Source organism: Camelus bactrianus, chromosome 12 (assembly GCF_048773025.1).
Source record: "Camelus bactrianus isolate YW-2024 breed Bactrian camel chromosome 12, ASM4877302v1, whole genome shotgun sequence".
Taxonomy (NCBI): domain Eukaryota; kingdom Metazoa; phylum Chordata; class Mammalia; order Artiodactyla; family Camelidae; genus Camelus; species Camelus bactrianus.
The window spans coordinates 60,978,358-60,992,389 of record NC_133550.1 but is presented as its reverse complement, the minus strand read 5'-3'; the positions used below and the strand labels follow the sequence as shown (position 1 = coordinate 60,992,389).

At 56.0% G+C, this 14,032-nt stretch overlaps 1 protein-coding gene across 6 annotated transcripts in view; it reads right to left on the bottom strand.

Annotated features, from left to right (window-relative positions):
• Positions 1–3,160: 3,160 nt before the first annotated feature.
• Positions 3,161–14,032, bottom strand: part of CYTH4 (cytohesin 4) — a 29,975-nt gene continuing 19,103 nt past the window's right edge. For 5 of the 6 annotated variants that reach the window (XM_010960346.3, XM_074375505.1, XM_074375502.1 and 2 more), the window contains 5 exons: positions 8,465–8,576; positions 7,572–7,648; positions 7,146–7,217; positions 6,469–6,623; positions 3,161–5,166 (listed from right to left, as the gene is read on the bottom strand). In XM_010960346.3, coding sequence (XP_010958648.1) covers positions 5,094–5,166; positions 6,469–6,623; positions 7,146–7,217; positions 7,572–7,648; positions 8,465–8,576 — 489 coding nt within the window. In that variant the 3' untranslated portion in view covers positions 3,161–5,093. The remainder of the gene's footprint in view (positions 5,167–6,468; positions 6,624–7,145; positions 7,218–7,571; positions 7,649–8,464; positions 8,577–14,032) is intronic. The other variant, XM_074375503.1, reaches the window with a different exon arrangement.

Sequence of the window (14,032 nt, the reverse complement as noted above, 5' to 3'; positions counted from 1 at the left end):
ACGGAATCTGGCTTTTCTCCTGGAGGGAAGTTGGTGGATTTTAGGCAGAGGAGGCTGTGCTCATGGCTGTCTGGAAGAAGCCAAATCAGGTAGGAACGACACTGCCAGACAGGGAGGGGGAGGAAGGACCTTGACTCAGTGGGACTCTGTCCTCCCTGGTGAATGTGGGTCCAGAGAGGGTTAGCCACTTGTCCAAGATCACATAGCAATTTGGGGCCAGGCCAGGACTTTGACTGAGATGTGTCTCATTCTGAGGCTTTGCTCTTCAGACATTCTGGGGAGGTCCGGGATCAAGGCAGGAGATACGTGCTGGAGTGGCTGGGTCTCCGCTTGCCCCCTGAGGACCAGGTTCTCAGGACACTGGGGGTGGTCCTCCTATTGCGGAAGGGTGGCTCCAGGCTGGCAGAGCCCAGGCAGGAGGCCTGTCTTTGATTCTTTGATGCTCACACTTTGTGGACCCCCGGGGAATGCCTGAGTCATCGCTGAGCCGGCAAACATATTTAGCTCCTTTCATAGTCTCTGATAAATCAATTTCTCCAGGTCTCTCACACCTGCTGCTCGACTCCTGGCTGCCTGCCCCCCATCTCCTGCCCCCAGGCATCTGGGTGCAGGGCCCCAGAGCCAGCTCTGGGGTGCTCCTACTCCCCAGGTGCTGAAGGGGTCGTCCTTGCCCTCTCCTACTCCATCCCAGGGCATCCTGTGCCAAACCCTTGTTTTGCAATGGCCTTGTTCAGCAGCCCCGTTACTGGATCCCTAGGCAGAGCTTCATGACAAGGGGCACAATGGCCTCAGAGACGCAAAAGATGACAGCATTGTGCATACAATTCAGCCCCTGCCAGGGTCCAGCCCTCCTCAATCTTTCATCCTCTTGGCTCACTGAGGCTTCTTTTGGGAGTTCAAGGGAGTCCCAGAAATACATTGTCTTGTCACACAGCCTTGTGTTGGCTCCTCCTGGCTAGAAGAGCCAGGCCTCCACTTAGCTTTCATGGACACCTCTTCCAGGAAGCCTTCCCAGATCTTCAACCCCTCCAGCCCCGCATGAATCTTTCCTCTTCCAATGGCCTAGCTGGTTTTGTATCTCCATGAAAACATATATATATGTTTTCTGAGGCTCAGAATGCTTAGGAAACTTGCTTAAGACACAGGGTAATCACTTTGCTGTTCACCTGAAACATTGTAAATCAACTATACTTCAACTTAGAAAAAAGACACAGAGTAAAATTGGGCCTTGGGTGGCTCTACTACTGCCCCCTGTGGCCTATTATGGTAAGTGGCTTTTATGGCACCTTCTCACTTGCCACCCACCCCTGCCACACACAATACTCTCAGTTCACCCCAGGGCAGGGGGCTGCATTGTACCCATGTCCGGGAATCCACAGGGAAGTCCCTGTTAAAGGTTTGTGTCCTGGAGCTCACCTGTATGAACCCTTCAGGGAGGAAGATCACATCTAGAGAGGGTTAGCTGCTAGTTCAGGGTCCCACAGCCAGAACGCCAGAGCTAGGGTATCCTGACTCCTAGGCTGAGCGGGGGGTGACTGTGCCTGGCATGAGGGGAGAGGGGAGGCCTGTGCTCATCTGTTCCCGTGGGTCTCTGTTGGGCTGTTCAAACCTGAAGGTCCTAGTTGACCAGGAGCATCCCTCTCCAGGATGGCAGGGCCAAGGCTGTACTCTGGGCAGAGGCCTCATCCCTGCAAGGGCAGCCGGTCCTATCTCCAGTCTGGCTGCGTAGTAGAACCTCTCATGCACGGGTGGTGGGAGCCCCCTGCTGCCCAGAGTGAGGAGTGGTGGAAGGGTGGGAAGGTGGGCAGAGGCCACCCTTGGGAGGAGCAGGGGGGCCTGGGCCAGCAAGTCAGAGCCGGATCACCCTGCATTCCCAGATTGCGACGTGGCCCTGCCCACCTCTGCAGCCCAGCCGCCACTACCTACCAGCACAACTTTTGGCACAACGCCTTGTGCCTTCAGACATTTGCACCTGTTGATGCTGAGCCCAGAGGGCCTTTTCAGTTGATTTTAGTCTAGCCAAGAGATATTGTGCACCTCCTGTGTGCCAGGCACTGAGCAGTGACTGTTCAGCCTGTGGAGAGTTCGCAGTCAGTGTGTGTGTGATGGTGGGGGGAGCAGACATCAGGTGCCCTCACTGCAGGTGTGTGTCCTTTTCCTCACCTGGCTGCCAACACTCAAGCACAGCTCCTCCGAGAAGCCCCCCAGGGTTGTGCCTCTGCCCAACCCAGCCCAACCCAGCCCAACCCTCCAGTGGCCTGTGTGTTCCACTATATAACAGCATGGGTTGGCTGGGGCTGTCACTGCATGTTTGCACTTGTCTTCCCCAACAGATTTAAGCTCCTTTTGAGGGTAAGGGCTTTACTTTGATCATCTTTGGATCCCTGGTTCTGTGTGTGGAGCCTGGGATATAGCAGGTGCTCTATAAGCCCGGGTCGAATGAAAGTATGTCTGGAGAAGTCAATCAGTTCAGTGCTTTAAAGTCGTCAAAGTCCTGTCTCCAGTCTGTCTGCGTAGTAGAACAGAGTGAATCAATGGTGGAATTTCAGGCAGGGGGCTGGGTTAGGTTGTGGGGGCTGGGTTAGGTTGTGGGGGCCACCTCAGTGCTCTACACATCTGACGGCGCTTTCTGGAGTCCTAGACTTCAGGACCACCAGAATGTAAGCCTATGCGGGCAAGGATTCTGTCTTTTTCCACCAGTGCCTGTACTGTAGGTACTTCATAAATAGTGCAAAAAGTACAAATAAATGAAGACGACCAAATGCAAGCCCCTTTGTAACACCTCAAGTGATCATTGGAGCTAATTGATACTTGCATCCTTCCCCAGACAGGGAGCTCATTACCTGTCTCCTGAGCAGCAGTTCTTTCTCTCTTTAGACAGTGCTGCCTATCTGGAAGTTCTTTTGTGTTTCCCTGGCCCTGGCAGAACAAGTGCATCCCTGCCCCTGCTTTGAGGGATCCCTGAAGCAAATCTAGTGCCTGGGAATGTCTGTCCAGCACAGTGGCCCCCATGCCCGGAGGTGAGGGTCCAGGGCCCTCTGAGTGCCCACTCCTCCCTGTCTGGCCCTTCTGTCCTCCAACTGGGAGAGGGATGAAGGTGAAGGGCCAGGGTGGGGTCAAGGAGGGCAGATGTGGTCATAGGGAGGACAGGGCCCCAATCATGAGCTGAATCATGAGCTTTATTCTTGATTCTGAATAATTCCCAGAACAGCCACTCATGCCCCGAAAATCCCTCATTCCACCCTCTCAAAGATGGGGGAGGAAGCTGAGGACCAGAGAGGGGAAGGGACTGGATTAAGATCATACAGCCAATGTATTCCAGTGGTAGGAGAGGACTTCAGAGCCCATGCCCCCTAGCTGCTCCTTCAGGGGCCAAATGAGGCAGCAGAAGTGGCGCTCAGCTCCCAGGCTGACAAGGGGTCTGGGGAAGACCTCAAAGGTCCTGTCAGTCTTCCTCCTGCAGACACCCAACCAGATCCTCCTCAGTGCAATGTCATCACCAGATACTTGCACACCTGCAGAGACAGGGGTCTCACCACTCTCAAGGCAGCTACTCTATCCTGACCCCCATGGAGGGCATGCATGTGTGTGTGGGGGTGGAGGCAGAGAAGTTGCCTTCCCTCCCCTGGGGAATCCACCTTGCTCCAGCTCACCCACACAGGCTGGCAGTGGGGCAGAGGTAACCTCATATCCTGTATACCTGCCAGGGAACTTCCCTCCAGGGGCTCCCCCAGGGCCTGTGCCAGGGGGTGAGAAGCGCAACTGAGAAGAAACCTGTTTGTGGAATCCTCCTCCAGGCTGGGCCCTCCCAGGAGACAGAGCTGCCCCTGCCTGTAGGCTGGGAAGTCAGCTCCGCTCTTGGTGGTGCTACTGCAGAGGGTCTCAGGATGCTGGGACCCAGCTGGGGCAGCTGCTCACCACCACGGGATCCCTGGTCAGTGGTCCAGCAGGGAAGCTGTAGCTGAGACTCTGTTTCAAGCTTCTGGGTCACTCACTTGTGTGGCTGCTGCCTCCAGGCAGCCCTCCTGGTAACCACAGCTCACAAAACTGTCTTCTTGGCTTCTTGGTTGTACCACCAGTCCTGCGTGAGTACATCTGTCTGGGATGCTCTCCGCCATTTTCTTGAGGAGTCCCACCTGCCTCTCCTCTAAAGTGGACATCCTTGAGGATGGAGCCACTCTGCTCTTGTCAACCCAGCAGACTTCAGTCCAGAGCCCCTCTCCCAGCTCTTTAAACAAGTGCAGACATCTCCAGCCAGAAGCTCCTTGGGAGATGCAGTGCAATCCTGGCCTTCTACCGAGACGAAGCAGTCTGAGAAGAAGGAGGTGGCCAGCTCACGCACTGCTGGGACCTGCACTGGGCTGTCGCCGGCAGGTTGGAGGTTGGGAGGTGGGGGGCACAGACCCAGAGGGCCAAGACATTCCTATCCAAACACCACAGTTTTCTAGGAATCAGAGAGGGAGTGTGACTTGGCAGAGGGCACACAGCAAGTTGGAGACAGAGCTGGGACTGAGACTGTGGCATCTGGGCTCCTGGTCCAGTGCTCTTGGAGTCTTCCAGAGGTCCTGTCTGTGGGTCCTGAGATGCGTATGTGTGTCCCTTGGGCAGGGAGGGCCAAGTCCCAGCTGAGGATGGGGGAGGTACCAGCCGAGAAACCCCCTAAGCAGAAGGAGGCATCGCCCTGGGGGGACGGTTGGAAGCACTCAGGCCCCTGGTGCTTTGAGGTCTGGCAGCATTTTAGAGTGCAAGGAGACATGTGACAGAAGAGGAAATGGAGGCCCAGAGATAGGACGGCGTGCCGGATTGGCCAGTTTCTTTCGGCTGCTTTCCTTACCCCTTACTGCGGTGGGCTTGGGGTGGAGGCGGAGCCTTTCCTGGGTGCCCAGGGCCCTGGGCCTCGTGGTTGGGCTGTGAGCCCTCAGTGGTTCTGACCCATCCTCCTGAGCCCAGCCTCTCTCTCCTGTCAGCTCCGAGTAAAGGGGGAGAAGGAGGATGTCTGCGGCCAGAAAAAGGGTGCCTTGGGCTGGGCAGTACATCTCCAGGGACCATACGTCATGAGGCTCCCAGGACGCCTGGCACCACCTCCCAGAATCTCACTGCTTGCTGGCAATCTTCTTCTTCCGAGCAGAGACCAGGTCGTAGAAGGGGACGCGGGTGATGCTGGCTCTGGAATAGAGCAGGTGCAAAGATTTCAGGGCTGGGAGGGCTGACAAGGGGCACCCATCTCCCAGGGATTGTAACAGGAGTGTGGGTCTCCCAGGGAGGGGTCGCCCTGCCCCACTTGGGGGAAAAGTCCAGATGGCCCCAACAAGAACCAAGCCAGGGGTGTTCAAGCTTTGCTGGCCTAACCCAGAATCCCACGGGCAGGGCCAGAGTAGGTAAAGCTGAAGGCCGAGAGCCTCGGGAATTCTGCCACCAAATGTCTCTGGACCTCTCCCCAGGATCCCATCAGACTCTTGGAAGGAGGTGGTGGGAGCCCAGGTGGAGCCAGCAGACTTGCTTGTGGGTTGCAGCTCTGCCCCTCACTGGCTGTGTGGCCATGGGCAAGGCCCTTCCCTCTCTGGGCCCCAGTTGTCTTCTGTAAAATGGAGGTGAGAGTGGATTTGGCTTGGCAGCCTCACAGGGCTGCAGCAAGACCCTAGGGAAGAGACCCTATACGTCCCTGGGACACGGCCCCCAGCCCATCGACCACTCCCATGTCTTCTTTGGCCAACAGGACCCGCTGTCACTCACGTCTCCCCACTGTCTCAGAGTCAAGGTTGTCATCCTGCCCCTCACCTGGCTCCCCTCCACCTGTCCCTCCACTGCCTACCTTGGCACCTCAAAACCAGCCCCTGTACTGTGACCTTTCTCACCTGGCCACACCCTTTCTCTGTTTACCAGTCAGTGGCTCCCCAGTGCCCCCAGGAGAAATGCAAGCTCACTGCCATGGCCACCAAGGCCTGCCATCCTCTGCAGCCTCATCTCTCACTGCTCAGCCCCGACACTGCACAGCCAGGCCCCTGCACTGCCCGGCACTGCCCAGCCACACACTGCCCAGCACCGGACACCCAGGACTCTGGGGTACTGTCCAGGTAGGCCACACACTGACCTGCCCTCTGGTCTTTGCCTACACTGCTCCTTCCACCTAGAAAGCCCTTCCCTCCAACTCCACCAGTTCTTCAGGGCTACTTTGGATCCTGATGCTAACAAGAGCATCATTCACGAGCACTTACTAAAAGCCAGGCGCTGGGCAAAGAGCTTGACACGCAACATCTCCCGTGAAGTTGGTGCCTTGTTCTCCTGTGTCCCAGGAGCCTGGCACTGAGCCGGCCCGGAGGGGATGCTCACAGGATATGGGGGGAAGGGATTTACATGCCAGAAACAGGAGGGAGATCCTGGAGTTAGCCCTGGAGTTAGGTCCCGAGAGAAGCAGGAGCTTCTGGAAGGTGACAGGAGACCCATCCCCACCGGCCCTACCACCGTTACCGTATGGCCTCGATCCATTGGTCCCGCTCCTCGGCGCTGGAGGCCGAGATCCGGTAAGACTCATGCTTGCCCTCCACCACTTTGCCGTCACCATCTGTCTTGCAGGCCTTTATTTTCTGGCCCCGGGAGCTGGGGTTGTAGAGCTCCAGGCAGAACTGTGGGGAAGTGGCCAGGTGAGGGCAGGGCAGGGGCGGGAGGAGGGCCGCTGTACCGGGCTCTCTGCAAGGCTCAGAGAGGACTAGACACTTGGGTAAGACCAGTGCTTGGACAAGCAGCAGGACACACTCGACCCCCAGGCCTTCCTGTGAGGGGCCAAGGGGCAGGAGCTGCAGCTCCTCATGCCAGGCTCCATCTAAATCCATGATTCTTCTTAAAATCTCCAGTTGACAGAAGGGGAAACTGAGGCTCAGAAAGGAGCAGGGACTTACTGAAGGTTCCTGCACCAGTGTCAGAGGCAGGCTCTGAGAGACAGTGAGACCATATTCTCTTGATGCCATTGACCTGCCCCCGGGGTCCCCACCCCCAGGAGGGAGACTGGGGCAACCCTGAGCCTCCCGGAAGGTGTGATGGGCACAGCCTAGCCTCCCCGAGAGCCCATCCCAGCTGCCTTCTCCTCCCACCCTGTTTCAGAAATTTCCCCAGCTGCTCCGGCCTCAGGCCTCCACCCTGACACCTACTGGCTTCTTGGGGTCGTCCACCTTCTGCACTGAAAGGTTCTCAAGGGGTATGATTCCCCGTGGCTCCTTGTCCTGCAGGGGAATGGGAGGGAAGTTCAGGATCAGCAAATGGAGTGACCTCGGGGGCTCCCCAGAGCCCAAGATGAGTGTGCCCACCTCCCCAGACTCTTTCCAGCCCTGGAGGGGTAGAGGGAGCAGCATGCGAAGAACCCTGGCTGGGAGTTAGGAAGCCCAACTTTAAGCCTTGGCTCTGCCTTGGACCATGGCCCAGCCCCTCCCCTTCTTTGTAGCTCAGTTTGCCCCATCTGTAAAATGGGTGTGGAGAAAGACTGAATGATCTCAAAGGGGCCCCAAGCTCTGTTAGTCGACTGCTTAGTGGGAGTCTGGAAGGGGGCTGAGGGAAGGGCAGGGCAGCATCAGACTCACAGTGGTGAACTCAAAGTAGTAGAGGCAGCTGTCCGTCAGGATGAACCAGCGCCGTTTCCACGTCTTCACGCGGCCCCCTGCAAGAAGTCCGTGGCGGAGTCAGTCAGCCCTCCTCCCTGGGCCACCGACACTTCCCTCCATGGAAGAGCAGGGCCTTGCGTGCTCTCCCCTGGGCTCCCGCCCGAGGCTCCTCATCCCCTACCTGCCACACCTTCCTTCGTATCTGTCCCTTCCCCACTGAAAAACCCAGTGGCTCCCATTACCCCTAGGCTTCCCCTGAGCTGCCTGACCCAGCATTCAAGGCTGCTCCATGATCAGGCCCCGGCGCAGGCTGGCCTCTCCCCGCACTTTCCTGCTGCCCTCACCCCTCATTTCATCCCTTGGCCTCCTCCCTGCCTGGCACTGTGCTGTGCATTTTATATGCCACCCCAGCCCCTCTCTACAGGCCAGAGGCCCTCCCTGCCCCCTAGCCATATTGAGGGGAAGCTCCCTGAGCCACATCCTGTCACACTCCCTCCCCCATCTTTCAGGGACACCCAACCCTCTGCCCACCAAAATCAGCCACTGGCTGGCTGTGTGGCCTTGGGCAGGGGCCCTAACGTCACTGGGCCTGGGTTTCCTCGGCATCACTCCAGGAAGAAAGACAGATCTGCGGTTGAAGTGTTTATCTATGAATCTGTCAGCTTCTGGTCTCCTCTTCCTGCTCATTGTTCCCCTCCCCATCTGTCCCCTCATTCCCGGGACAGACAGATGGAAGGATGCTGTGCTGGGGGTCAGGAGACCTGGGACGACCCGATTCCCCCCAAGAGGCTGCACATCAAGTGTGTGCACGGGTCAGCCGTGTGCTGGTGTGCAGGCACGTTCGCGCGTGTGCGCATGAGCGCGGGTCTCACCCAGCTTGAGCAGCCAGCCCTCGCGGTCAGGGTTGAAGAAGGTATGAGTGAGGTCATTGCCGTCGTCCTCGGGGATGGAGAAAGGCTCGCTCTTGATGCTGTCGAAGAGGTTCTGCCCGGGAGAAGGGAGGGAAAGACCCGCTGTGGCGTTCATCCCAGTCTAGGGCCTCAGTGGCCGTGGCCAGGTCACGTCCCTCTGGGAAAACTCTTTCCCCTCCTGTAGCTCCGCGTTGGGCCTTGGCCTTTCTGTCAAACCCCCCGTCCAGGCCCACTGATGCTCCCCTGTCCCCACCCCCATGTCATGTTTCCCCCTGCCTCCCACCACTTTAGAGCAGAGGGTGGGGTCAGCGCCACAGAGAGACTGTGTTCCGCTGCCTTACACATGGTCCCCATGCTGGCAGTATTTCGATGTCAGTTTGCTTTCTGAGGCTGACCTCCCCAAACAGGTGAGGAATTCTCCCAGGACAAGCCTGGGTGTCCCAACCCGAGAGCCTCCCCCAGGGCCTGGCCTAAAGCAGGTTGGCAACTGTTTGCTGACCGAGTGGTTCCCATCTCCCACCCTCCCACTGGAATTCCAGCCAGTGGCATGGGAATGCCACGGTTTGGTGTCAGGCCGCCTGGGTTAAAATCCCAGCTCGGTCACTGGATGGCTGTGTGACCCTGGGCATATCCCTCAACCTCTCTGAGCTGCTGTGTCTTCATCTGAAAAATAGACAGAACAATGCTGAGTTCCAGGGTCCTAGGGGGAGTAAATGGACTACACTGGGGTCGGAGCCCCTCCCCGCCCCCAAGTCAGGGGAAGATGATAAGGAGGAGAAGTCCCTGCCTTCATCCAGACCACGCAGCGCCGCTCTTACAGGTCAGATGAGTGAGTTGGGGCCATCAACCCCATGTCTGAGAGTGGTGGAGACAAGGAGGCTCAGCTGGGATGTGTACACACACGCACATGTTCACCTGTGCGTGCAGGTGTGCACACACACAGACACAAGCACACACATTCTCTGGGGCACAGCAGTCAGGGGCGGGGCCTCCTTGGGCAGCATCCGGGGGGGAGGGGTCTCCTCTTACGTGCAGTAGCTGAGACTTCCAGGTGTACCCTGGCCAAGGGAACATAGAGGAGCTGCTAGGGAGTTGGAGATTGGCTGCTCATGTTGTGACTCAAGGTGGGATGCTGACCTTGGCTCTTAAAGACCCCTCTCCCAGGCAGAGGGCAGAGCCCTGTTCAGGGGGATGGGAAATCCCCAGGGAGCAGATTCCAGTTCCCCATGGAGGACTTTGTAGCAGTGAGAGTGGCTGAAATAAGGAAGGAGCAACCTTGTAGGGTAATGAGTTCCTTGTCACTAGAGGTATGCAAGCCAGGGCTGAGACCTTCCTGTGGGAGAGTTGTAGATGTTGGCAACAGATCACCTCTGTGTGTTTTGAACCCCCTGCCATGGGGCACCGTGTTCCGTGGACATTCCTGCCCAGATTTCCAAGTGTTTGGAAAAGCATTCTAAATTGTCTATTAAACCAGAGACAATGCCGGGTCTCCACTGTCCAGATAACTATATTACTTCCTTCTGTTGCATTTGTGTGTGCTGCCGTTCAGATGGGTTCTTTGAAATTTTAAATGAAAAATTTCACAAGTACCATTTGATTTCCCAAAGGCGTAGAAATGGTGTGTGCTGGTTTTTAAATGTCTTTTCTGACCCAGGAGCGTAGGGGTGGCCATGGGTACGAGAGCGGGGGAGGAGGGTGGCTACCGGAAGCAGGTTTTCCTGGGTTTGATGAAGGTATCTATCAACCGGTGGACTCCAAGTCCCCGAGCTTAGCTGGCTGTTGGCAGGGGGAGGGGACTATTTCTCTTTTTAGAGCCCGGGCACCCCTAGAGCAGCCAGGAAGTCTGGCCCCGGGAATTCAGAGGCGGCGCTGGCTGGTTGAATGTGGCCTGTGGCAGCAAGGCCTTGTCAGCAAAGCTGGCAGCCTAGACAAATCTTCCGAAGGCCCAAGGAGGCCGGCAGTGGGGGCAGACAGGGCCTCATCCTTTGTGGCACCCACAGGGAGCCCCCGGCAGTTTCTGCCGGTGCCCTACAGACCGCAATTCTGCCCCCAGAAAGAAAACAGCTCAGTGCACCCGTGTTTCCTGTAATTTGTAAACACCAGCCTCCTTCCACCGCCCCCGCCCCCCGTAAGAACACTCCTGCACCCACTGACACCAAACCACTGGGCCAGCCTACCTTCTCCCGGCTGGTTGGATGTGATCAGAAAGATAACCGCCATCTCCCGGTGGTTCTCTAGCCTTGCATCCACCCCTCCCCACCCACTCCATTCTCCCCTGGGGAATCCTGCCCCCACCCCGCTTTCTGTGACCCACACCAGCCAATAAGCCTTAATTCTGGGGCTCTAATTGAAACTGTTAAGCAAGATGGAAGCCGGGAGCTGCCTGGGCCATCTCTGCCACAACCTGGGGAGAGCCCGTTTAAGAGGGAAGTCGACATGGAGGAGAGGATTGCTCAGAGAGGGAGAGACCAGAATGAGCCCTGACCTCACTGGGCACCTAGATCTAGCTGAGCCTGAAGCTGACCATCAATTCCAAATCTTTTCCATTATGAGAGCTGAAATTCCTCCAGCCAGGAAGTAACCAGAAGCTGGGAAACACAGTCAAAACCTCCATCCCTAGAACTTGCCTTCTGGTCTCTGCAGAGGGAAGGGCTCTGGAGTCAGATAGACATGAGTTTGAATCTGGACTCTTCACAAGCTGAGACCCCTGGCCAGCTACCACTGTTGAGCTCAGTTTCCTTTGCTGTAACCTGGAGATGGTACCTACTGCCCAAGGTTGTCAGGATTACTTAATAAAAACAGTCAATGGGCCCAGTACCTGGTCAGTTCTGATGGAGATGCTTGGACAAGAACCCAGGAGGTCCAGCGCTGGGCATAGCAGAAGATGCCCTGAACTGGGAGATTGTTCCCCTGCCTGGACTGCGGTTACTCCACTTGTGACATCAGAGGTTGGAGAGCCCTCCTTCTGTCCTCTTTCCTTCCCCTTCTCTACCCAAGCTCCCTTTTTGGGCAGCTCTGTCAAGGTGAGTGGTGCCAGGCACCTGAAGTGCATTGTCTGCTTCTCAGGAGAATAACGTGACACCAGTGTCATCAGCCCACTTTGCAGATGAAGAAACTTGAGGCACACACTCAAAGGCACACAGCCATAAGGGCAGGGCTGGGATTTGATTTCCCATCCTCCACGTCCACACCCTGAGTCTCTTAGGCGCTCTGCCCCGTCCCCATCAGGATGGTCAGGGCAAGACCAGCTCAAGCTGCCTGAGCCCCAGCTCCCATCATGCACCTCTCTGAAGCCTTCCCTAGCTGTGCACCCTTGTGGTCATGGGGTGACCTCTCTTTAGGTAATGTATCTGTGTCAATTTCATTTCGTAAATCAGGCCACTTAAAAATGTTGTGTCCTCAGCGGGGACCCGGGCTAGAGAAGCTTCATGGAGAATCCTTCTGCAGAGTTGCAAACTGAATCTCTGAAGGTGCTTAAAATCAAGTCCTTGCTTTACACATGGGGAAGATGAGATCCTGAGAAAAGGCGAGAAGACCCCCAGTCCACAGCAGCTACCTGGGAAAGCCTTGAACACGAAGACCAGGCCAGTGTGGCTCACTTTGTGCCCAGGGCGAATTCTGGATTAGTTAGTCCAATGACACTGGTGCTGTGCTAAATACCTTACGTTTCTACACTAATCTTCTAAGCTGGGAGCTCAGAGAGGTCAGGCCACTTACCTGATGTCACACAACTAGAAAATGGGGGAGCCAGGTTTTGGATGTGGCTGTGACTCCAGCGCTCTGTTCTCTGCTCCCCACTCCCCACTCCGTTCAGTGCCTGCCTCTCTTGGCTGCCAAGGAGGATAATAAACCCTTCCCAGACCTCCCAGGCAGAGTTTGAAGCTAAATTGAGATAATAGACCCGAATGCCCTATGAGAAGAAAGTTACAAGCTCTATACAAATGCAGTGCATTGTTATTAACAAAAGGCTTGAATTGGGAAAAATAGCTAAGGAGGGAGATGCTGAAGGAGGCTCTTTGGGGGCTGAAGCAATAAAGTGGCACCTGGGAGATCCAGCAGGACGGGTGCTGGCATGCCATTAACCCATTATCTGCCAGACAAGGTGTGCGCATCTTCCCTCCCTGAGTACCACAGTGAGTTACCAGTTCTCAAATGCCTTTCACATTGCAGGCATTTCACTAAGTGCTGGGGATTTTAAATTATTATTAATTATTCTTAATCATGACGTAAGTCACCATTTAGAGCTTGTGCTATGTACCTGGCATGGACTATGCCCTTTACAGTTTTAAATGTTACTACTCACAGCAGCTCTGTGATGCAGGCATCACCATCCCCGTTCTCCTGGTTGAGGAAATGGTGGCTTGGAGAAGGTGAGTCATTACCCAAGGTCACCCAGCAGGCAAACAGAGAGGCGGGATGTGAGCTCTAACCTACTCTCAAGCCCTCCTTTTATGTTGTCCCTCCACTTCCACGATGAACTTTCTCCTCTGGGGACCAAGGAGGGTGGTGGCCTAAGGGTGTGGCTGTTCTCAAACTCTGAGGGGCACCAGAATCATTCCAGACCCAGGCTCTCCCCTCACCAGGCTTCTGCTGAGGGAGGTTCACAGGGTGCTAAGCTGTGGGGGTGGCGTTCACACCCTCTCCTCCCCTCCTGCAGGGCTCTGACCCAGAGGGAACTGAAGCTCTCTTGAGCTCTGAGGCATCTGTAGCCCTGGAAATGAATTGTTAATTCATTTTTGCGGAGCCAAGCTTTGAATCTCACTCCTGTGTTTATAAAACAGCTCCTGGTTTCACTTTCCCCACAGGAAGCAGGCAAACTCCTGTCATTACAAGCCCTGGACACTCTGGCCCCACCCTGCCGCCATTACTATCTATACATACCCAGCTGACTACTCTGGATGTCCTTTCCTTTCCCAACTAGGCCAGGTTCTGACCCCTTCCTCTTTCTGGAATGTCCTTCCCTTACTTTTCCTTTGGGAAAACTCCCATTCAACCATCAAGGCCCAGTTCAAAAGTCACCTCCTCTGTGGAGTCTTCCAGGATAGCACCCTTCCCCTGCCCCCAGGAGAGTGATAGTAGAGCCCTCTGTGTCTCAATAGCTACGTTACTATGGTCAGCACAGCATGAATCACACAGGGTTATAATTCACACATGTCTCATCATCCCACCAGACCCTGAACTTGGGTTGATTCATCCCTGGGCGCCCCGTGCCAGGCACAGGGCCTGGTGCAGTGTGGGAGGGGTGAGGGCTGTTTGGGGAGGAGATGGGAGGCCTGGGTGCTGCTTGACTTCTCGAGCTGACGTGCGGCAGGTGAAAGATTCATTTCTTCCCCTCTGAAGGGGGGAGGGGCTGGAGCAGAGTGAGGATTTTCAGCTCTGACCCACTGAGAATCAAAGAATCTGAGATTCTAAGAAATAGACCTAGGCTGCGTGAGGAACTTCCTGGAATGTGTGAATGATGGGCTTCTAGAGTTCCCCCAAAGGTTGTTGTGAGTCTGGTAGGACCTCCTGGATGTCCTTGGACCTCCT